The sequence below is a fragment of the Engraulis encrasicolus genome, chromosome 14 (assembly GCF_034702125.1).
Source record: "Engraulis encrasicolus isolate BLACKSEA-1 chromosome 14, IST_EnEncr_1.0, whole genome shotgun sequence".
NCBI lineage: Eukaryota > Metazoa > Chordata > Actinopteri > Clupeiformes > Engraulidae > Engraulis > Engraulis encrasicolus.
Genome location: NC_085870.1, coordinates 542555 through 567838, shown reverse-complemented (window position 1 = coordinate 567838; position 25284 = coordinate 542555). Strand labels below are relative to the sequence as shown.

The 25284-nt window shown below is 42.2% G+C and overlaps 1 protein-coding gene across 1 annotated transcript; it reads left to right on the top strand.

Annotated features, from left to right (window-relative positions):
* The first annotated feature begins 135 nt into the window (after positions 1-135).
* On the top strand, positions 136-23831 carry LOC134462922 (zinc finger protein 431-like). The gene is made up of 9 exons (XM_063216195.1): positions 136-154; positions 7046-7101; positions 9874-10116; positions 10347-10440; positions 10830-10961; positions 15226-15497; positions 18536-18603; positions 19371-19561; positions 21619-23831. Exons 1-9 carry the CDS (start codon positions 136-138, stop codon positions 23280-23282), a joined length of 2739 nt encoding a protein of 912 aa, XP_063072265.1. The 3' UTR covers positions 23283-23831.
* The last annotated feature ends 1453 nt before the right edge of the window (positions 23832-25284 follow it).

The window sequence follows — 25284 nt, the reverse complement described above, 5'->3', positions numbered from 1 at the left end:
CACACACACACACACACACACACACACACACACACACACACACACACACACACACACACACACACACACCCAGCATGGAGAGACCACGACCAGGTCACACACACACACACACACACACACACACACACACCCAGCATGGAGAGACCACGACCAGGTCACACACACACACACACACACACACACACACACACACACACACACACACACACACACACACACACACACACAGCATGGAGAGACCACGACCAGGTCACACACACACACACACACACACACACACACACACACACACACACACACACACACACACACAGCAGCGACCAGGTCACACACACACACACACACACACACACACACACACACACACACACACACACACACTCAAACTCAAGGAGCGACCAGGTCACTCTCTCTCACTCTCTCTCTTTCTCAAAAATACACGGTCAGGTCTCTCTCTCTCTCTCCACCACACAGCTTAGAGATGACACACAATGCAGATGATGTAATAGACATACTGTAACTAGATGACGATGATGGTGATGATGATGATGATGATGATGATGATGATGGTGATGATGGTGGTGGTGGTGATGGTGAAGATGATGGTGATGATGATGGTGATGATGATGTTGGTGGTGGTGGTGGACGTGATGGTGATGATGGAGGATGATGGTGATGGTGATGATGATGGTGGTGGTGATGATGATGATGGTGGTGATGATGATGGTGATGATGATGATGGTGGTGGTGATGATAATGATGGTGTTGGTCATGGTGATGATGGTGATGATGGTGATGATGATGATGGTGGTGATGAGGATGATGATGATGGTGATGAAGGTGGTGATGATGATGATGGTGGTGGTGATGATGATGGTGGTGGTGATGGTGATGATGATGGTGATGGTGGGGTGGTGATGATGGTGATGATGGGGCCTAGAAAAAATAATGTTTTGGTTCCGGTTGCCGACCGACCCTATCATTTTTTGTGCGACCCAATTTTTTTTTCTTCAGTTTTTGGAATCCTCAAAAAAATATCGATGTTGTGTGGACGGTTGTTCATATAGACAAGACACAACACGTTTCTTAATTCCTATAACTCGCCATCTCTCACTTTCTACCTGCCTGTAAGTTACTGAATTTGCATCGCATGACTATCCACATAGGAGCAACACACACGCGCGCGCCATAAGGGCCGCCGGCTTGATATTAGAAAACCCCAAATGTCACTGCAGAGTTGCGCACCTACTCGGTCACGTTATATGCTAATTATTATGCTACAACATGCTAATTGGTAGTCGTTGTAGCTCGTAAGTTTTAAACAACTTGCCTCATAGCGTTCTTGCAGACTAATAGCCTACGATGTAGGATAGTTTGGGAACCTGGCGAAAATGCCTGTCAAATAATAGCTTAATAGCCTTACCTCACCCGACACTGACACAGCCTGACCACCCGCCTCGAAATGCAACACACAGACAACATGAGTATCCACGATTTTTGAATGTATTGATATTGTCTCGTCGTGTTAGAAAAGGGCTTCCATTCAGTCCCCCTGCTGTTCGACGAGATGCATAACTCGTTATAGCAATACTAAAGTAGCACTGTAACAATACCTTGTAAAATAAGTTAATATGAGAGAAGGGATATTGCTTTGCCCAAGTTTTCTTTCATTCTTTAATTTACCACAAGGCTTGGTTAACCAAGAAGTCCGTTGGCCTGCGCCCGTTATTTTCTCGCTCTCTCTCTCTCTGCTTGTCCCTCCACCATTGCACAGGAGCAGGGCGCCTGTCACTGTCTCACTCTCCGCACCTCCTCCAAATAATGAAATAGAAATGAACGATGATGTCGCCACAAATAGGCATACGACTGTTCGATGAAGACCTAGGACTACTACAGTTTCCTACAATAATGCTTTAATGGCAATGACGATGTTGCCCCTCAATCACCCTTCATTAAAACATATCGCCTAGGTGTCTACATCCTCGCGTAAAACAAAAAGTGAGTAAATAGAATGTTTGCAAGCCAGAACCTTCATCCCAATGAAAATATGGTCTACAACGGATGATGAAAGGAATCAAAAAAAGTAAACGGGACATAGGCCGACAGGAGTTAAAATAGCAGTGTCAGGCAACTGACAGCAGGACAAGTTTTGCCAGAAACGGTAGGCTATTATGCATCATATCCTCATTTCGGTGACGGTCAGTATAATTGGCTCATTAATGTTTATTATATTTAATTGTAACTTTAGCTGTAGGCCTCACTCCACTATCGTCCTTGGCATTGTTCAAACAACGTTTATGACGAAATCTGGCGCATGTTGGGGTTGGGGGTGTCGGACATAAAAAAAAAAAATGGAAAAAAAAAATGGAAAAAAAAAAAAAATCCGACCGACCCATGACCAAATTTGACAACCAACCGGAACCAAACTTTTAATTTTCTTAGGCCTGATGATGATGATGGTGGTGATGATGATGGTGGTGATGATGATGATGGAGATGTTGACGATGGTGATGATGATGGTGGTGGTGATGATGATGGTGATGGTGGTGATGATGATGGTGGTGGTGGTGATGATGGTGGTGATGATGATGGTCAGGGCTTTTTCCAGGATTTTTTAGTATGAGGGAGGAGGGGGGGGGGGTGAAGGGGGGGTCCTGCGGTGCGCGATTTTTTAAAAAATGAAGGTAAAATGGGGCTTTTTGAGACTATCTGAGAGGGACATTTTTTACTTTTGTGGACATCCTAAAAGTACAATGTTACTGCACTTCAAAATGGCTGAGAAGAAAAAGGAACATATTCCCCTCCCTATATGAAATACACAAATTAAGCCATTAAGCAAAACTTGAAATTTATTCTGGTACATAGGTAAATATTCATGATCTGGCAGGGAGCTGGGATGAAATTGGTCAGGGGGGCAGATTTTTTAAAAGAGAGACCAGAGAGGCAATTACACTTCTGTCCTGAAAATACAATGACTCGCATATGAGTACGCTAGCCTATGAGGCTATGATTAGACTACCCATATGGGTTACACTTTTTTTAAATTGCATTTGGTACCACAGTAACAGCAACTCAGTAATCTGAACATTACCCTTTGAAAATACAACATTGTTCTATACTTGCATTTTAGAAATGAAACAAAAAAGAGTGGATGCCAACCAAACACATTTCCTCTAAATAACAATTTGGCAATATTGAAGGCTTGCACATCAAAAACCTAGGCTACACCCCGAGACTGTCCAAGAAAATACTGACTTCACATGACGTGACGTGATGATGACAGTTGAGCAAGTGAGCGCACAGAGAGCCTGCTATGTGCCCTCCCTTGCCAAGGTCTCAGGAGGAGTAACATAAACAGTACTAGCCACGTACTTACAAGATAGGTGTATAAACCGAAGCTATTTCTTCTCACAAAGATAACAGGTTGAACATTTGTTAGCATTTGTGCTAAGCCGAGAATTAGCTATTCTAGCGCCAAAGTTTCTCTCCAGCTCTTCTCCGTCAGTGGAAGCGCTCGATACTCCCGACGCTTATCTTATTTCAAAACTCCCCCGACTGTTTGTCTGCCTCTGTCTCTCTTCTCTCATTCACACGTTCCTGCGTTTCTCTATGGGGTGTATTTATTTTAGGAGCAAAATACAATTGAAAGGGTTAAAACATCTACTCGCACACGTGCGCCCTATCCATTATTTCGTTCGCACAATCATTTATTGTAGGGGCATATGCGAGCAAAAGGCTCGCACTGTGTAGCCCTGATCAGGGTGGACGCAGGCTCTCTGTCTCTCTAAAAAAGAACTTGTTGCGGCCCAAACAGTGAGTAACTTCACCAGCATTTTTCGTGAGCTGCGGCACTGTAGGTGCTCAGGCAGGCAGTCACCCTGCGCAATGATTATTGGAGAAACGCTAGGCCTAAACGGTAGAGGTCACGATGACAATTCATTTCCCCCTAAAGTATTAAATTATCACGCTGCAAGCATTTGAACAGGAGAATCTTGGCTGGTTGATCTAATGTTCAGTTCGAGACAAGGTGCGCCCCAGGCCTGGACTGGGAGAACAAAATGTCCCGGGCAATTTTGGCTCAGACCGGCCCCTCATAATCAGCGGAGCACATCCGACTACTTATTGACCAAGCGGCCTATGCGAAAAGGCGCAATATTCATGCATGAATCTCTCTTTCAGCTACCAGAAAACACCAGGAAATGTGCGCTGACTATATCAACTATTTATTCAAAATGAATCTTAGTTTGGGCAGTGGTTTAGAAATGCAATAGATGACCACACTCACAGCAAAAGTAATCTAGGCCTACTCTACTGCTCTCTCTAACTCAACCTCATCCTGGCCTGGTTTGACTAGATGAGAAGAGGGAGATAGATTATTTATCACAATGTAGCCTATGCAGCACTTGCAAAATATTCAAAATAATATAGTATTCAGTGTATAGCCTACTCATAAATTTACCTATAGATTAATGTTAAATTGAGGGTTTATTCTAACAGGTGCATTAGAAGAGGGGTTAATTTCCTGTTATCAAAATGCATCTCTCATTGCTACTTTAATAGCTTGAATGATGAAAGAAAATCATGAACTGTAGCCTATCACCACAATGATTTAGTGTGTCAAATATGTTAAGAAAGCATTAACATACTGAAGTTTCAAAATGAGCAGTGCTGAAAGTGGTAGGCTACATATAAAATAGTCTACAGATAAAATTGTATCAAAAGCTTATTCAAAAGAAATTCTTCAATCATTTATCATTTCTAATTGTCCTGGATAAAATAACAGCTGAGAGAGAGAGAGAGAGAGAGAGAGAGAGAGAGAGAGAGAGAGAGAGATATGCTAGGTCTTTACCTACAGAATATGGTTTGATTGTGTTCCAAGAGGAGTTACAATTTTTTAAAAAAATCAGTTTGCCAAATCTTTTCCACACGCGAGACGCGACAACCGTTACACGACATTTTCACTGCGTGGTAAATGTGATTACGCAAACAATCGCTGAATATTTAGCGAGGGTAGGCACAAGTTTGACAGTCTTCGAAACGCATTTGGTACACTGCCGTGGCTACTATATCGTTAATATTATTCACGTCAGTGGTTTGGTGTATGGAATGTTTGTCTTCTCAATTGCCTATGTCCGTGAGTCGTGCGACCGGTTCTCAATCATACTTATGGTGGTGAAAATGAATGGCTTATTCAATATTAATGTTTAATGCTGAAGTGAGAGTAGGGGAGAGGCATGGAGTATCCTAAAGTTTGAAAGAACAGATCTTGACTTGACTCATACCTGGCTGTCAGGGCTCATAGAGGCTACTACTGCCGCTTTTCACCTGCTGTCTCCTAGCGTGCTCTTTCACTTCCAACATGCAGAAGTTGCTGTCCCTCTCCTGCTGCTACAACACTACACGCGTGAACACATTATCTTGCCTCTGCTGCAAGTTTTTTTGTATCCCTTTTCCGCAAGCTTTTCCACACCACCTTTTAGTTTTCGTCTCTCCATCGCTTGTGTCTCAAATTTGTGCGCGTAATGCAGGGTAGGGATGGGGCCGCAATGAATAGTTAAGTCCGACTCAGATGCACCAATGGGACACCCCCTCCCTCTACCACCTTTATGTATGGGCTGATGTCATTGGAGGAGGGCCGAGGGCCGTCAGCACGAAATTGTGGGCCGCCGGTCACATTTTTTAAAAAACATTAATAACAATTATTTTTAAAAACCGACATCACCGGCCCTCTAGGGGCGTCGGCCCACCGGGATTTTGCCCGGTTTGCCAGATTGCCAGTCCACCCCTGGCTGCGCCCTGAGCTCTGCCGGCATCTTGCAATGGTTCGTATTCAGACGTTCAGAAAAGTTACTATTATCAATGTGACAGCGCGATGCTGTCTCCATTTTCGATCATTTAGCACTTTAGATGGTTATTAAATCATTATTATCATTACAATGTTGTGGATTAATGAGGCTTTATGACTATGTAACTTTATATTGAGAAATGTTCTAGGTGCGCTCAAAAAAAAACAAAAAAAAAAAACATGAGGGCGCATCCACGGAGTATGAGGGCGTGGCGCCCTTATTTCCCCGTTCAGAAAAAGCCCTGATGATGGTGGTGGTGGTGATGATGGTGGTGGTGGTGATGATGATGGTCGTGATGATGATGACGGTGGTGATGGTGATGATGATGATGATGATGGTGATGATGGTGGTGGTTGATTGATTGATTGATTGATTGCTTTATTGACAACACATCAGTTATCTTCTATTAGAAGCACTGTTCTTCCTGTGGTCAAAACAAATTCATACATTATTTTACATTTTTCTCTTTTCTTTTTACAAATAATACAAACCCCAACAGAAGACAAAAACACAAGACAAACAAAACAGAACAAAACAAACTCAAAAGAGGAAATGAGAACCTGTCACTCATACGTTACGTTACGTTGGTACAATTAATACTGCTTTCACCCTGAGTGAAATAAAACACAAACGGAGAAGGTAGGCCTACATCAGAGCAAGTTAATAAAGTAAAGTACATCCAATAAGAAACCAAAAAAAAAAAAAAAAAAACAAGTCAAGTATTTTGTATAAACAAAAACAGTTTTAATTTAGTTTTGAAGCTTTTGTCAATGTTTTCCTTAATCAAGAAATTGGGCAAGGAGTTCCATGCCAGCATTCCTCTATAGTGCAGTGTTCTTTGTCCAGCTCCAGTTTTGTACGCAGGTAACAAAAATCTTTCCTCGACTGAGTGTCTAGTGGAATATGTGTGTGTACTACTGGAAAACACAAAAAAATTAAGTAAAGTAGCTGGACACTTTTTCATAATCACACTCCGTACAAAGCAGAGAAGAGTGTAGTGTAACCTGTCTTTAACTGATAACCAGTTCAATGTGTTTAACATTTCAGATACCCTTGTTCTATAGGAACAATAAGCACAATACGTGCAGCTTTGTTCAGAACAACTTGTAATTTGTTGAGATTGTTTTCGGTGATGTCATGATGTGTGTTTTCCTCTTCTGATGATAATGATGATGAAGATGTGTGTTTTCCTCTTCCAGCCTCTCGCTCCTCCATTCCTCCTACCAGAGTTCCTGATAGACACACGACACCACAGGTACACACACACACACACACACACACACACACACACACACACACACACACACACACACACACACACACACACACACACACACACACACACACACACACACACACACACACACAAACTGACACTGTCTACCAGAAAGGCCAGTTTGTTTACTGTTTGTAATTGTTGCGGTCAAATAAGCTGTTAAAGAAGAAATGAAACGAATATTAATTGTTGGAATTTTACAGTTTGTGCTGCATATTACAAAAGTTTCAAGCTTTGTGATTAAAACAAGATATTGTGTGTGTAATAATTTATCCGGGAAGTCATGTTAAAACGTGCTCAAAATGAGCAATTTTGTCCAGTAGTGCGAATTTATTGTCTTATGCGTGACGTCATAAGGTTGACACCAAAGTTGACACTGTCCAACTCCGAACCCACAAAGTTATAGTAGTCAATGGCGGCGTCTATGGCGAGTAAATCAAAGCACAGTGGAAAATATTTTGTTCGTGGCGGTCAAAATGGTACAGGTTGCAACAAGTACAAGTTTCACTGAAGGCATCTCTCTGCACAAGTTTCTTTAAGTCAAAATTACTGGAACTGTTGCTGACAAGGAGAAGGCAAAACAACGCTGATCGTGTAGGAGGCATCGGCTTTTGAAGTGACCTAGATCAGTGGTTCTTAACCTGGGGTGCGGGCACCCCCTGGGGGTGCGCCAGACATTATAGGGGGTGCGCAGAATGTTGCTTGTGTTGAAGTTGTGTCCAAAATTCTGCGTGGAAATATTATAATTAGGCCAAACCTAAACCAAATTGAAACATGTTTTGGTCCCCATTTAAAGTCATGAAGGTTTTCATTAATATCTCTGTCAAAAAATCACTGTAATACATCACTAAAATCCTTTTTTAGTGCTTGTACACATTATACATGTTGGTTTGGGGGTGCACGGCTAGTCTTGTGAACAGGTAAGGGAAAACAGCTGAGAGAAAAAGGTTAAGAACCACTGACCTAGATCAATGTTGTGCTCTGGGCGTTTTCCACCCCTCCTGTTGTTTACCTTAAGAAATCTGGAGACCGTGGACATGGTTGGAAATAGACTCCTAGACTACCACAAGCAGTGTCTATGGATGGCAGGTGTGCTGACGGATATCTCTAGCTCGAGTGCGACGACGGGTGAGTCTGGCCGACAGCCACTTAGCAGGATAGCAGCATACTAAAGATGCTAGTTCCTCTCTGCCATTGTAGCACCTAGTACTAAGGGTCCTCGGTCAATGCACTGCGGGTCGAGGCTGTGTTTCGTTACGACTCCATGGCCGTCAGTCGTGGAGTTATTGCTTTATATGCAACGAAATCGCCCCTGCATCCGAGCACGAACATCTGTGTTGTGTAGTTATGACTCTATCCATGGCCGGCGGTCGTGCAGTTATTGTGTCATACAACAACAGCCCCTGAGCACGAACATTTGTGTCAAAATATACCTACCGACTTCCACATTGTCGCATAATGATGGGTATAACGCCATTGTTTATTAAGATTACATTAAAACGATGCTATTGGGCTACCTCATCATACGTTTTTAAAGCAGCTGATAGTGCAATTTCGCTAGGTTTCAACATGTCAAAGACAGCGCAGCAGCTAAAGCATCGTCCCCCCCCTCTCCCCCCTTGTCACGTTGCCATAAACAAAAAAATAAGTTAGATGCCGCGCTGGTTGATCGGTAAGTTGTCGGCATAATAATTGAGATAACGCCATTGCTTAATATGTTTTAAAGCTGGCTTTCGAATTGCCACTTCGGTTTCAACCTGTCAAAGACAGCGCGGAATGTCACATCCATGATCTGAGAAACCGGCAGCTGGCACCCTAACATGCTCCCATATTTTCCAGTTTACCACAGCACATACAGCCTACACTATTGTGTCATATGATTGATAATATCTTAATAATAATCAGCGTGTAGCCTACGTGTAGCCTAGTAGGAGCGCGGTGCTGTTTTGTGCCCGTCGATCCTGTGCCGAATATGGCATATCTTTCCAACCCATATGGCATATGGTGGTGCATCATCACAGAAAAGTCTATTTGTGGGGCTTATATTCAACGTGAGTTTTTTTCACATAATGTTAGAGGTGTGTTCTTTCGACATGTCGATGTTTGTATCTTAATGTTGGTTCCTTTATGAGATATGGGTCCTTCAAATGTATGATATTTCCGCAGCCAGCCATACTCGCAAAAAGAGGGTGTCAACCTAATGACGTCACTGCCCTGTAAATATTGTCGCACCAAAGGCACGGTTTTAAGTTGCCGTTTCAACAAGTTATGCCCGGAAAAAATATTTAAAGTTGGATTGATGTTTTAGAAATAGGCACAATATTTAATGTGAATAATAGCTGAATATTCGTTTCATTTCTTCTTTAAATCATGAAACGGAGTTTCAGCAGTTGAACCGTAGCAAAATGTGTGTGTCTTAATAAGTGTGTGTGTGTCTGTGTCTGTGTGTGTGTGTGTCTGTGTGCGTGTGTCTGTGTGTGTGCGTGTGTCTTAATAAGTGTCTGTGTCTGTGTCTGTGTGTGCATGTGTCTGTGTGTGTCTGTGTGTGTGTGCGTGTGTCTTAATAAGTGTGTGTGTCTGTGTCTGTGTGCGTGTGTCTGTGTGTGTCTGTGTGTGTGTGTCTTAATAAGTGTGTGTGTCTGTGTCTGTGTGTATGTGTGTGTGTGTGTCTGTGTGTGTCTGTGTGTGTGTGTGTGTGTGTGTGTGTGTGTCTGTGCACCCCTGTACACCAACTGTTCTCTTCTCCATTAGCCAAGCACCAGCCACTCTGATCAGGGCAGCGGGGACAGCCAGCCTCCTCAGCCAATAAGCAGTCAGGGCAGCGGGGACAGACAGCCTTCTCAGCCAATCAGCAGTCAGGGCAGCGGGGACAGACAGCCTCCTCAGCCAATCAGAAACACCATCAGTCAACCTCAACCAATCGACAGCACTGCTCAGTGTCCTCAGGCCTCAGGGGAGGGTTCAGCACAACAAGCCACAGAGGACAACAAACAGGTATCAACACACACACACACACACACACACACACAGTGACACGCTCCATGGGGTATTACTAAGCCCTTCAATTTGTTTCATATCTCCTGAATTATAGTATTCTGCACGCACACACACACACACACACACACACACACACACACACACACACGACTATCTGAAATTGTTTTGAATGAGTAGATGGACTTAAAACCAAGTATTGGGTTTGTGTTATTGTTGTTGTTATTCAGTTGTGCAGCACAGAGTCGGGCAGAGAGAGAGCTGAACTGGAGAGTTGGGATGGAGAGGCAGCCAGAGGCCAAGTGAACACAGCAAACACTCCTGGTAAATAAGGACTAAACACACACACACACATACACACACACATATACACCTAGCAAATAAAGCAATGGGACCAGCCATAAACACACACACTTCCACACCTAGCAAATAAAGCAATAGGACCAACCATATTCAAGCAACTAGACCCAGAGATGATTGGAACACTCAGCATACTTTTTACGTTTTTTTTATTTTGGTTATTTTGGTGCACAAAGTGACAGTAGTTTCGACGAACCTTCGTCTTCCTCAGATTAACATTGTACCGTATTGTACCGTATATAATGCAAAGTTCTATTATATCAACAGTTAACATGTTTGCTCTCTCTTCCCTGTGTGTGTGTGTGTGTGTGTGTGTGTGTGTGTGTGTGTGTGTGTGTGTGTGTGTGTGTCAGGTGTGTCCAAGAGAGAGTGGTTGGAGCAGCAGAGAGCCCAGTTGAAGGACTACAGGCGTGGAGGCAGCCTGCGGAACAAACCCAGAATTAGTTACATTGAGGAGGAGGAACCCAAAGATGAAGACTACTTCTGTAAGACACACACGGACATGCGCACACACACACACACACACACACACACACACACACACACACAAACACACACACAAACAAACACATACACAAGAAGTCCAGAATTAGCTACAAAGAGGAGGAAGAACCCAAAGATGAGAACTACTTCTGTAAGACAAATACACACGCACACACACACATACCCATCCGCGGTGCGGAGTTTTTGACATTTTAAGGTGAAAATAGGCCATTCTAAGGGTACCTAAAAGGTAAATTATCAGTGTTGGGTTGCAGTAATGTAACTACTTTTTTCTGATAAAAGTAGTGTAGGCCTAACGAGTTACTACTAAAAAGTTGGTAACGAAACACCGGTGTCTGTGAACTTCTGCAATTGGAGAGATAAATATGACTCCCTCTCTCTGGCGCATGAGCGCAAATCGAGATCTATTCAGAGGAAGAGAGATGTGTGTCACGGTGTCCCCTCCTTCTCACAGTTGCACTAGTTTTGAAAATGTTGAGGAGCACTGGTGAACCGTGTGTGCATTTAATAATAGGGCATATCAATGTCCGAGGGATCTGATTCCGAGACAAGTGCAGACAAGTGCACATTTTCCGAGCTCACGCTATTGTACAGTTTGCGCGTCCTAAAACCATAGGACTGGTGCCTGGTGCATTTCGCAGGCAATTAGCCTAGCCACAGAAGACGCTCATTAGGCCTACCTTTTGCAATAAATGCAGGTTTTTTTTTGTAGTCACGCCACATGTCAACCGGCAAGCTTAGAAAAAAGTGCCTCTCACCGTTTTGGAGATCTGCACCTCTTCTCCCGCCTACTTTGTCCTCTTCCGAATAGTGTCAACTCCCAATGTCAGCGCTTAGCGCCCAATGTCTCCGGATTTGTTTTTAGGCTATGGTAACAAGTAACGAGCCCAGCACTAGTGCCCACACTGCTAACAGGTTGGCAACTACGCTTTGGAGAAACAAACCCCTGAAATAAGGATGCAATGCTACACGTGCATTTGTTGTTGTTTCTAAGCCTCAATGCTGGCATACGCTTGTCACAGAGATTAATAAAGGCCGTCAAAACCCTGCGACAAATAATAATTGTAGCCTAGTAGGCTAGTAGTAGAGTGCTATATTGTCATTTAAATACAGTGAGTATGACGTGTCAGGTTTGGCAGAAGGACGATGTGGCATTGATCTGGCTGTAGCCTACATCAGTGTTTCCCAACCTTTTTTGAGCCAGGGCACACTTTTTCCCTTCAAAAAATCTCGCGGCACACCACCAACCAAAAATGATGAAATAATGAAAACAAATTATAGTAGCCGCCTAACAATATAGTCATTCTTTTAAAAGTGCCTTGAAAAGCGATCAACTAAACACATTTTTTTTTTTTAATCATCTTTTAAATTTCCTCTTTCAAATAAAAAGTGCACTTAACAAGACCCTTCTTAAGGAAGCTATAAACTTCAAAGTAGGTCTAGGCTTACTATTTACAAATTCTTATTCCAAAAGCATTCTATTTGCAGGAATACAGAAAATAATGCTTATTCTGACAGTAGCAATGCTATTTAGGAACGATTTCACTGTTACAATATGAATATGCATGTTTAATATCAATCTCTGTTCAATGCCTTGCAAAATAGAACGCTTTCTCTGATTGCGTCTCCATCCACAAAACGCACATTGGCCAGGAGTTGCGCATGTCCACTAATATCAGCCTCGTCAAGTTGCAACGCAAATTTCTCACTGATACGGATCTTTTCCAAAACCACACTTTCGATGTCAGCAGACATGTCATCAATGTCTGGAAATTGTGTTATTTGAGAGTGGGACTTTGGCTATTTCTTTAACCGCTTAAGGTCCAAGCATCTCATTTACAATGGCTTTGCAGGCAGGTAATATTAGCGTCTCTGCCACTTTGTGACTTTTTTGATTTAGCTACAAGTTTAGCTACGTGGTAGCTAGTTTTAATGTTCTCTCGTTTACCCTTTTCCCTCATAAATGTTGCTTGGTTCTCTGTTTGCTTACGCAGGCCAACAAAATAGTCTGCACTCTTGTTTTGTGAAGGGTGTTTCGTTTACATACCAAGCACAATGGAATTGGTGCCGTTGCATCCCACGTACAAGTACCGGTAGTCCTAAATCCAAATGAAATCTAACTCTCTTTGTATGGACTTGAGCTCACGACACGGCATTTGCCTTTTTTGACAGCTACTACATTGCAATTCGCTACCTGCTGCCACCTAGTGATAAGGAATTATTACATGATTAGGACGCCAGTCAACAGCAGACACTACATGGTGACATATAGGCATTATTTGCTGATAATATTGAATTCTTTTTTTTTATTTTTTATTTTTTGAAAACAAGAATTTTCCACTAGTGTGCCGCGGCACAGTGGTTGGGAAACACTGGCCTACATAATACAGACAAAATGCCGTTACGCTGTATTGAAAATAAGCATAACGGTCCAAAATTATAGCGTAACGGGCCGCCACGCACTTTTGCGCTAGCTAGAACCCTGATACTGCACACCAAGTCCTAAGTTTGCCACCCAGAGGCGAAAAAACAAAAATGGAGACGACTTCTGTATGAGTTTGGGGATAAACCTCTGGCAGACATCTGCATCTGTGTAGGCCTAGTTTTGCCTTATTTTATTACTGTAGTTTTGTTGAGAATTTCAGCTATACACCTTTCACTACTCTCACACTAGGGCTTTGACTTGTGCCCAAAAATCATAGTCGAAGTTCGTTTCTAAATTAAAAACGATATTCGAATATATTCGAATATTTATCCATATTTTTTACCATTAAAATTGCCCCAGTTAGACCTGATATCAAGCTGAAGTTGTTCTTTCCCCCAGTCAGTGACTAGTAAAAGGCTATTCCAACCAGAGATGTAGCCTAATGGCCCATTAACAACATGCATTCAAACAGCCATTATTGTTTAGCGATCGTTCAGCACTTATTAAGAAGACGGTACTTAGAGGTGTGAATGCAGATTAAAACATGGCAAAGCTAGCAGCCATGTCAAACTTGTAGCCTAAGTTAAAATTTGAATTGGATCATATGGGAATCATGAGAATTGAGCACACAGCACCAATATCAACAAATATGTATTTATTTTCTATCACTAATGACGGACATTTAGGTAGAGTGTTTGTAGGTCTAGGTAAGATGACTGCTTTTGTCTAAAAACGAACATTACACAAACTAGCAGTGCGCTAAAAACATGCTAAAAGCATGCTAACAAAATCATCACCTGGAGTCTGCCTGATCTGACACCCAGACCAACGAAGCTAATTTAGTCAAAATCCAAAAAACAAGAAGTTATTATCTTAAGCCTGGCTCAAACTACACGACTATCGCGCCGATTCTCGGCTGAAAACCCCCCTTACGACAATCGCTGGAACGTTACCCCCCAGGACCATTGCAAGCGATTGTCGGGAAAGATTTCCTCGTCGTGAGCGACGTTCTAAGATAGAACTTTGGCAGCTCAAAGAGTCGCCGATCGCAAATCGTAGAAATCAAACAGTGTTTGATATTTGCGACTGGAAATAGAACGTCGGGCATTGTCTCGGTGGCTGCGAGCAGCGACAAGATTGGCAGTTGCGATTCTCTTCTAGTGTGCGGTGCACCCCGACGCCAAAATCGGACACACAATCGCTAGTCGTGTAGTTTGAGCCTGGCTTTACTCTTGGCGTAATCACAGGTACTTGTGGGTTGAATCACATAATTCCAGAAACTCGTCAACAACTCCAGAAAGTAATGTGATGATGTGTTTATTAACGATAGCCATTCACTTGAATGGAACTCTGCAGCACTCATCTGCTATGCGGACTCTGGGGGAGACTGCCTGCCGCAAGTCTCCTGCTACGGAACACAGAGAAATGAGCCACGCACGCGACTCTCCTCAACACAGCTGTAGTGATTAACCATCCATGGAAAAAATAAATTGAGACTGTGAATTGCGATGTTTACAAGGAAATAATTTTAATCAATACCAATGAAATACCCCAAAAAGCAATACCCATGTCAGATTCGAATATTAATGGCCAATTAATATTCGTTCGAATGTCTAGAATTTTCTTAACATTCGACTTATATTCGAATATCGAATATCGAAGTCAAAGGCTTATCTCACACACACACATCAAAGAGCCTGAATGTGTCTGTCAAAATCAGTCCAAGACAGTGATGCATCTCGTTTGTTCCCGTCTGTAAACTGATGAGTGTGGAGACTTCTTAATTGAGAGTGATTCATCTTCTTTATTCTTGTCTTCAGTCTGTGAGGATTGTGAAGATTTCTTCATTGAGGAGTGCTGGATCCACGGCCCCCCCATCTTCATCCCTGACACCCCGGCACCAGTGGGGGTCCCAGACCGAGCCAGACTCACCCTGCCCCCTGGACTGGAGGTCAACAAGTCCCACATCCCCAACGCAGGACTGGGAGTCTTCAACCGGGGCCAGGAGATAGCCAGAGGAACTCACTTTGGACCCTACGAGGGACAAGTCATGGACAAGGAGCAGGCCATAGAGAGCGGATACTCATGGGTGGTGAGAGAGAGATAAACACACACACACACACACACACACACACTTATCATAGAAAGCAGATACTCATGGATGGTGAGACAGACACACACGCACACACACACACACACACACACACACACACACACACACACACACACACACACACACACACTTATCATAGAGAGACGATACTCCTGGGTGGTGAGACACACACACACAAACACACAACTTAGAGAGCGGATACTCCTGGGTGTTGAGACACGCGCACATACACACACAACACCTAGAGAGTGAATACTGGTGAGACAGACAGACAGATAGATAGACAGACAGACACACACACACACACACACATGCACACACACACACACACACACGCACACGCACACACTAGAGAGAGAGATGAGATGGGATAGACATTAGGCAGTATGTACAATACAGTGTTTACATGGTATAGTCTGCCAAACATTAGGCAGTATGTACAATACAGTGTTTACATGGTATAGTCTGCCAAACATTAGGCAGTATGTACAATACAGTGTTTACATGGGATAGTCTGCCGAACATTAGGCAGTATGTACAATACAAAACGCAAATTTCATACCGTCATTCATTTATCAACTTCAATCTGTTTTAGCGACATCTAATAGGTAGCAAACATCACTTGCAAACTGGCTAAATTAAAATATTGTAAAACATTTCTGTAGCATTCAACTCACCAGCATGCAGGCCAGTGATGCGCGGGCTGACCCGAAAGCAGCGGGCGCTTGCAGTTAACTGCGGTCGACCGCAGGCACGGGTTATGAAATATTATTTTTAATGAAATTCGGGTCGGGTGCGGTCGGTCAGGACCTTTGAAATGATGCCGAATTTTAAAGTAGGCTATAGGCTAGCCAATAGGCTATAGTTTACTTTAGCAGACAGGGACATTTTTTGCGAAATAGATAAAAGTTTATATGGCTGAATAACTATGATGGTGCCACGCGCTCTGCAGGAGACTTAATGAGGCTCCTGCGTTGGCCGAATATCTTCTGCGCGCAACTGGTGCAGCAGGTGCAACCATTGAGTGCATTTTGAAGAACACAGAGGGTGCTCTCTAAACAGTGCAGTGATGGATATAGCCTACATATTTTCTTATACAATTGTAGCCTAATGGTTTCGCACTCATTTGTTGCTTACAGAGTTTGTTTTCATTTCCTGTGTCGTACCATGACTAGGCCTACGAGGCAATCCACTTGACGGCTGGCTCAGTCTGCTCACCAACCTACAGATTAATTTTCTCCATGTATCCAAACGACGATGTTACCGAAATAAACAGGTGACAGTCGGCAGTCGTCGGTTCAAAAATCCAACATGTCCTGTTGAAATGCACAGCTGTCTTGTTTTTGACGCAAATTCCTTTTTTAAGACCTTTTGACGTGATTGTGCTTTGCCAATGACGCTAGGGTGTTCATAAAGACGCACGGCTACTATTTTCAAAGGCGGGTCGGGAAGCGGGCCGGGTCAATATTTTTCATGAATATTTCTTGCGGGCAGGGCAAGCGGGCGGACTAGGGAAAAAAGCGGTCGGGTGTGTCTTGTTTTTTCGTCGACCCGCGCATCACTGATGCAGACTGCATAATGCAGCCATCTCATTGAGCAACCAACCAGCTCTTCCAACGAGGGTAAACTACTGTCAACTAGTTCTATTGCCATAACTCTCACCTAGCGTTGTAACGAGTGCCTTCCAGCATGTTTCAGTGTTAATTTCCACCGCGTTTCAAAACACGCATTTCATAGCGTCATTCATTTATCAACTTCCATCTGTTTATCGATCTCTAATGAGAAACAAACATCACTTGCAAACTGGCTATTTCAATTCATAGAGGTTTATTTGGTTAGAAATAATGTGTAAAACAGTTCTGTAACATTTAACAGATCAGGTCACCGGCATGCTGCCACTTCCCAGTTCAGCAACAAGTGAATGTTCCAATCTGAGTCAAATAGAGGGGTGTCCGCCGTACAGGGGTGTTTTTACTGGTGGGATTCTTTGCAATGTATTTTATAATATGAAAATAAGGAAATGGTTTTACTTGTCTATGTGTTTTGTTTGCATTTCTTTGGTTTGTTATTTTGGGCTTTTGTTTGTTATATAGTTGATTTGATTTATTTTGTGAAAGGCCCTAGTAAATCAAGTACACCTATACAGGTGAAAAAATAGGCATAAATATCCATAATAATCTTGGTCATCCCCAACATTTTTCAAATTTACTGTCAAGTTCTATGCTATTGTACCACTGTCAAGCCACAGTCCTTTGAATTTTTAATGCCTTATACCTTTTTAGGTGGCTATAATACAGTATAGGTTACAGATGCTTGAAAAACTAGGTGCTCAGTGTGCTTTGTACATGACCGTTATTTTCCTATTATTCATGTTATGGTGTGATGAAAAGGTGATGGGATAGGATTTTTTTTTTTTTAATGATACAGTACTGATTTTTGTTTTTTTTTAACACTTTTTTAACAATATCGGCATCGGCCGTATCGGGTATCTGCCAAGGGTGATGGAAAAAACATCGGTATCGCATCGGCCATTAAAAAACCTGTATCGGTCGACCCCTAGTTATATGTTGTGAACAGGTTACTTATCAACATGTCGAAGTGAAATGTCTGATGTTGTCTTATGAAAGTACTTACAAATCTGCAAAAATGTGAGGGGTGTACTCACTTCTGTGACATACTGTATGTATAAAAAGGCAAACACCTCACAAAATGTGGTTTGTGTGTGTGTGTGTGGATGTAGTTTTTGTGTGTGTGTGTGTGTGTGTGTGTGTGTGTGTGTGTGTGTGTGTGTGTGTGTGTGTGTGTGTGTGTGTGTGTGTGGGTGTGGGTGTGGTTTTTGTGTGTGTGTGTGTGTGTGTGGGTGTGGTTTTTGTGTGTGAGTGTGTGTGTGCGTGTGTGTGTGTGTGTGTGTGTGTGTGTGTGTGTGTTTGTGTGTGTGTGTGTGTGTGTGTGTGTGTGTGTGTGTGTGTGTGTGTGTGTGTGTGTGTGTGTGTGTGTGTGTGTTAATGTTGCCACAGATTTACAAGAGCCGCCATTCAGATGAGTACGTAGATGCGAAGAAGGAAACTCATTCCAATTGGATGAGGTGAGACCCAATTTCATCACTTTGGAGTTCATCAGTTCTTTGGAGTTACACAACAATGCTGACTGTGTAGGATTTGTATTACAGTAATTGTTGTATTAATTCTTTATGAACATTTAATTAAGCGGTTAAACACAATCTCAGCAATTGTGTGTTGCTATTAGGGCTGTAACGATACACTCAACTCACGATTCGGTTCGTATCATGATTTTAGACCTACGGTTCGATACACCCACGAATTTCACATTTGCAGAGGTTATAAAATAAAATTATGAATAAAACTATGACAGATTGTAGGTAGAACAGGTTACACGAGGCTACAAATAATTTTAAAAAGTTTAAATATAATAATGATGATGATTTGAAGCTTAGAAGTACTATCACTTCCTATCATGTGGTAGTTTTCCGGACTGATGGGTGTCAAAACTTTGAAAGGGTGTATCACGATACTGCCTCCTTGTATCACGATACAGTATCATGACTCTGTGTATCACGATTTCTCGGTTCGATACAATATCATTACAGCCCTAGTTGCTACTCATGATGTATTAAGGCATAAATGGCAGCTAAATACCGTAGGCATGTGTTTGAGTGTGTGTGAGAGAGAGTATTAGTAACACTGCATTGTTTTTTTTTAAACAGTTTTTTCTAGTTTTCATGTTAATTCAGTAAGCTGTAGGAAACATATTGTTAAACAATGGTCACACGTATTTTGTCATGTGTACTGTGATTGGCTGGTATGTGAGCTGTGGTTGGTTGTTTTCTGGCAGGTATGTGAATTGCGCTCGTAACGGTGAGGAGCAGAATCTGGTGGCGTTTCAGTACAGAGGAGGGATTGTGTATCGCTGCTGTCGGCCTGTTGTCCCTGGAGAAGAACTGCTGGTCTGGTATGGAGACGACTACGCCAAAGAGCTGGGCATCACATTCGACTACCTCTGGGATGTCAAGAGCAGCGCTAAAGGTAGGTCACTATCAACCAATCACGTGATAAAGAACATTGAAGATTATCCAATCACATGCTGTATCACATTTGACTACCTCTGAGAGGTCAAGAGCAGGGCCAGAGGTAGGTCACTATCAATGAGTCACAATCTCTGGACGGTCACCCTTTCATGCAGATGGATTAGCTGGCAATCCGACTCACTGTTTGCTGAAAAAGCTCAACTACTAGATGACAACATTGCTAGATTAGTAAACTGCAGTATGTGACATACCAACATTGGCATGAGATTAATAAACTAAACTACAAACCCCAACTCCGGTGAAGTTGGGACGTTTGGTAAACAGTGAATAAAATCAAATTGCTATCATTTTCAAAACATTCAATCTATTCATTAGATGGAGAATAGTGAAAAGACAACATATTAAGTGTTAAAACCGGGAAAAATATTGTTTTGGGGAACATATGTACTCATTTCTAATTTGATAAATCCAACGCGTCTCAAAAGAGTTGGGACGGGGACAATAAATGGCAGCAAATGTCGAGGAAGACTAAAAACAAAACAAAAGACAACACTTAACAGTTAAATACATTAACCGATGAGATGATTTTATATAAAAAACAGTGTTAATTCCTATCTTGGACATGAATTCACCAGCTTAAATGGTGGGTGTATTCCTTGTCATGTTTTGCAATGTTTTCCTTTCTGTAGTGCTTACAGTGTGACAGGTCTTGACCAAAAGCCCACCATTTTATCACCTGCTGGTCCTTATGATGGAGCCAAACTGTTAAAACATAGTAGAGAATGCAATTTGACCTTACTATGTGGCAGTAATCGAAGATCGCCTTTCAAAATATAATGCATGAGTGGCTTTTCATTCTGTTTAAAACCCATTTATACCATTCAGCACTGTATTTAACTCTACAGGTGAGTGAGAACATCTTAACCAATGCACTACTGCACCCGCATGTCATCATGGAGGCTGACTTTTGAAGCTAGCACTAACACAAGTTGGATGGTCCATTTTCACTGTAGCACAGGATGTGCAATGCTCTATTATTGTCAAAAAGAATGGACTTCTACAACTTCTGCTGACTTCTGTAAGCAAAGGACAGTTTCCCATGTCTTCTGGGTCTATTTCAAGTGAGCTCAAGTGCTTAGGAGAATGTTACACCCCTGTATCATTTGCACGCATTAAGCATTCTTAATATGGTCAATTTTCAATAGCTCTAATTCCTGGAGTGCTAGAGTGAGACTACAGCCAATATATATTTCATGATGTCATGAACCTATACAATGATTTTATTAACAAAAATATGTCTTCTATACACTCAATCGTGGTAAATCAAAGGGAATTCAAAAATGTATGTAATAACTATGGTAATTATTCCCTTTGCATCTTTAATTCTGAGTGACTCAGCCTCTCTGTGATGATCTTATACCTGGACACCTATATTGTCCGTCAGTACAATTCATTTTGAAATGTTCTTCTTTGGTGTTTTATCTTATTTGGATGTTTACTAAATTTCATTGATCCCCGTCCCAACTCTTTTGAGACGTGTTGGATTTATCAAATTAGAAATGAGTACATATGTTCCCCAAAACAATATTTTTTCTCGGTTTTAACACTTAATATGTTGTCTTTTCACTATTCTCCATCTAATGAATAGATTGAATGCTTTGAAAATGATAGCATTTTGATTTTATTCACTGTTTACCAAACGTCCCAACTTCACCGGAGTTGGGGTTTGTACATAGTAACAACATTGTCATGAGCATTAACCGGTTAAAACACGGCCATTACCATTTTGGTGATTAAAAACTAACAAGTTTATCTGCTCTGCATGAAAAGTTAAACATCCAGTCACATAACTTGACAAAGTATAAACACCATTTTACAGGGACATGGACTTTAAAAAATATTTGTATGTGTATGATGTCCATAATTGGCTTCAGTATTTTACAGTGGCTTTGTTTGTTATAAAGCAACACAAATTAAAATGTGATTATTGTTTAAAAGTTTCTGGGATATTAATTTGAGTCTTAATAAGTCTTTGTCTTTCTGTTTGCTCTCCAGAAGTATCTGTGGCGTCTCAGGTGTTCTCCTGTTCTCTGTGTCCGTTCTCCTACACTGCTCAAATCTACCTGCACAAGCACATCAAGAGAAGTCACCCAGACGACTATGTGCGACTGCTGAGGTCTGAAGAGATCAGATCAGAGACTTTCATACCGTCCGGAGGCAGAAACCAACACACACAGCAAACCACAACTGCGGCGTCCAGACCAGTCACACAGCCGTCTTCAGAACAGCAAGGAGCACATGAGCAGAGACGACAGCAGAACACCCAAGCAAGGGAGAAGAAACACCACTGCACTCAGTGTGGCAAGAGTTTCACTCAACAGGGATCTTTAAAAGTACACCACCTCACTCACACAGGAGAGAGGCCTTATCACTGCACTCAGTGTGGCAAGAGTTTTATTCAAGCGTCAGATTTAAAAGTACACCAGCAGACTCACACAGGAGAGAGGCCGTATCACTGCACTCAGTGTGGCAAGAGTTTCACTCAACAGGGATCTTTAAAAGCACACCAGCGCACTCACACAGGGGAGAGGCCGTATCACTGCAGTCAGTGTGGCAAGAGTTTTATTCAAGCGTCAGATTTAAAAGTACACCAGCGCACTCACACAGGAGAGAGGCCGTATCACTGCACTCAGTGTGGCAAGAGTTTCACTACAGTGGGACATTTAAAAACACACCAGCGCACTCACACAGGAGAGAGGCTGCATCACTGCATTCAGTGTGGCAAGAGTTGCACTACAGGGAAAGATTTAAAAACACACCACCTCACTCACACAGGAGAGAGGCCGTATCACTGCACTCAGTGTGGCAAGAGTTTCACTACAGGGGGATCTTTAAAACGACACCACCTTACTCGCACAGGAGAGAGGCCGTATCACTGCACTCAGTGTGGCAAGAGTTTCACTACAGTGGGACATTTAAAAACACACCAGCGCACTCACACACATGAGCAGAGACGACAGCAGAACACCCAAGCAAGGGAGAAGAAACACCACTGCATTCAGTGTGGCAAGAGTTTCACTACAGGGGGATGTTTAAAAGTACACCAGCGCACTCACACAGGAGAGAGGCCGTATCACTGCACTCAGTGTGGCAAGAGTTTCACTCAACAGGGATCTTTAAAAGCACACCAGCGCACTCACACAGGGGAGAGGCCGTATCACTGCAGTCAGTGTGGCAAGAGTTTTATTCAAGCGTCAGATTTAAAAGTACACCAGCGCACTCACACAGGAGAGAGGCCGTATCACTGCAGTCAGTGTGGTAAGAGTTTTATTCAAGCGTCATATTTAAAACTACACCAGCGGACTCACACAGGAGAGAGGCCGTATCACTGCACTCAGTGTGGCAAGACTTTCACTCAACAGGGATCTTTAAAAGCACACCAGCGCACTCACACAGGAGAGAGGCCGTATCACTGCAGTCAGTGTGGCAAGAGTTTTATTCAAGCGTCAGATTTAAAAGTACACCAGCGGACTCACACAGGAGAGAGGCCGTATCACTGTAGTCAGTGCGGCAAGAGTTTCACTACAGTGGGACATTTAAAAACACACCAGCGCACTCACACAGGAGAGAGGCTGCATCACTGCATTCAGTGTGGCAAGACTTTCACTTGGTCTGGTCATCTACAGACACACAAGTGCTCTCACAGTAAAGAGCCCTAATAACTCCCCTGCTGAATAAAGACCTTGATGTTGCTTCCACCAGAGCAGGAATGCCAATAAACAAGACTGTCATTGAAATATTCACCAACACAGAACACATTTTTAACTGACCATTTTAACTGACTTTGGTAACTGACTCTTTTGTTGAGTGTGTTAATTGTTGAATTGATTTTTAATATTGTGATTTGATGTATGTGAGAGTGTGCCAGAGTAATAGATGTTTATTAATATTGTGATTTGATGTATGTGTGAGTGTGTCAGAGTAATTGGTGTTTAATATTATGATTTGATGTATGTGTGAGTTTAAGAGTAATTGTGAAGAATGTGTTTAAGTTTTTACTTGGTGATGGTGTAAAAATGGTCTAATTGAAAACCACAATAGTCAAGAGTTAACACCAAATAAGAGTAAAGATGACTTACTTAATTACACACACTAAATCAAAAGTGAATTTGACTTGTAAAGTAGATTTTGTCACATTGGTGACTTAAATATCTATTTGTGTAAGTGAAAAGACCAAATAGAATTGAATAAAACGTGTAGTGTATGAAGTGCTTTGATTGTAGCTCATTTCTGCTATTTTAGGCGTATCACAAACTTCCTTTCTGTGTTATAAACTCATTTCTGCTGTTTTAGGCTGTATACTTCCTTTGTGTGTTATTGCTGTTGCACAGCTCATCCTATTATCACCCTGCCCACATAGTTCAGCCTTTAGCTACTTGTGATGTAATAACGTGACAGGATGTACAGTATGAGATGCTAATGTTGTTTTCATGTAGTAGTGCCCATAATGTTCTACCTCTATGAGTGTGCCCCAAAGAAGGGAAGTCAGCAGTAGCTTACCCACACGAAGCAGCTAGCTAGCTGCCATAGCTCCATGCAAAGCAACCCAAGCCACTGGTAGCTTCAGTAGCTCATTACAACGAATAGGTGAAGGTCCAGTCACTCACCAGAAATAAAACCCCATTGAAAATGAATGGGCTGTTATGTCTGGTGAGTTAGAATACCATTAACACCAAAGCACTAAAGCGTGGTATGGTAATCTATGGGGTATAATCAAGAGGGAAGTGTGGGCCACCAGATCTACAAACAAAACAGCAAAGCATCAATGATATCTGGGCTTCCATAACTCCCGTGCAATGCCCCTGCCATTGACTTCAATGTTAAACACATCATGGCAGTGATTAAAGACATTTCTAACCAAATATTAAATATTGACATATTTTATTTAGAAACAGAATTTCAACTGATGTGATGTGACCCCGATTTTCTTTTTTTCTGAAGAAAATGATTTCATCACAAAATTTTGTGAGATGCTTAATTTCTGTTTTTTTTTTTTTTTTGGAGCTGAAATCCCAAAATATGTAAGAATAAACAAACAAATTATTGGAATAGTTTAAAATGTGGGCCATACATCTATGATATATGGAAGTTGGAAGTTGGATGATGGAATTATGGAAATAAATGAACTTTTTCACGATACTCTAATTTCATGGCCAGCACCTGTATCCCCACCTGTAGTCCCAGACTAAACCAATGCTTCCCCATTGTTCTTGGGCAGATGAGGTGTGTCTGTACCATTGAGAGTAAATAGAAATAATACAATAGAATGGCCCATGAATGGAGCGGTCAATAGGAACGCTTGCGTCAAACAGGCCGCCATCTTGGAACATGGGAAGCGCCGCGGAGCGCTGCTTTGAAATGAATGAACGTCTATCGGAACCAAGCCAACATGCGGGATTAAATCCGCATAAATTGACATATTTGACTACCGGAGGTTTTTGTTTTTGTTTAATCCTGGTTCGTTACAAAATGTTAGTCATTTACTTACCCTGAAAAGATGGCGGCGGTACAGACGCATGCCCAGAGGCTGATGGGCCATTCTATTGTATTAGTTCTATTTACTGTCAATGGTCTGTACTGACCTCCGGTGTTGCCAGATTGGGCCGTTTCTTGCTCAATTGGGCTGCTTAGGATGGCCGTCTGTGGGTAAAATAAAAGGCA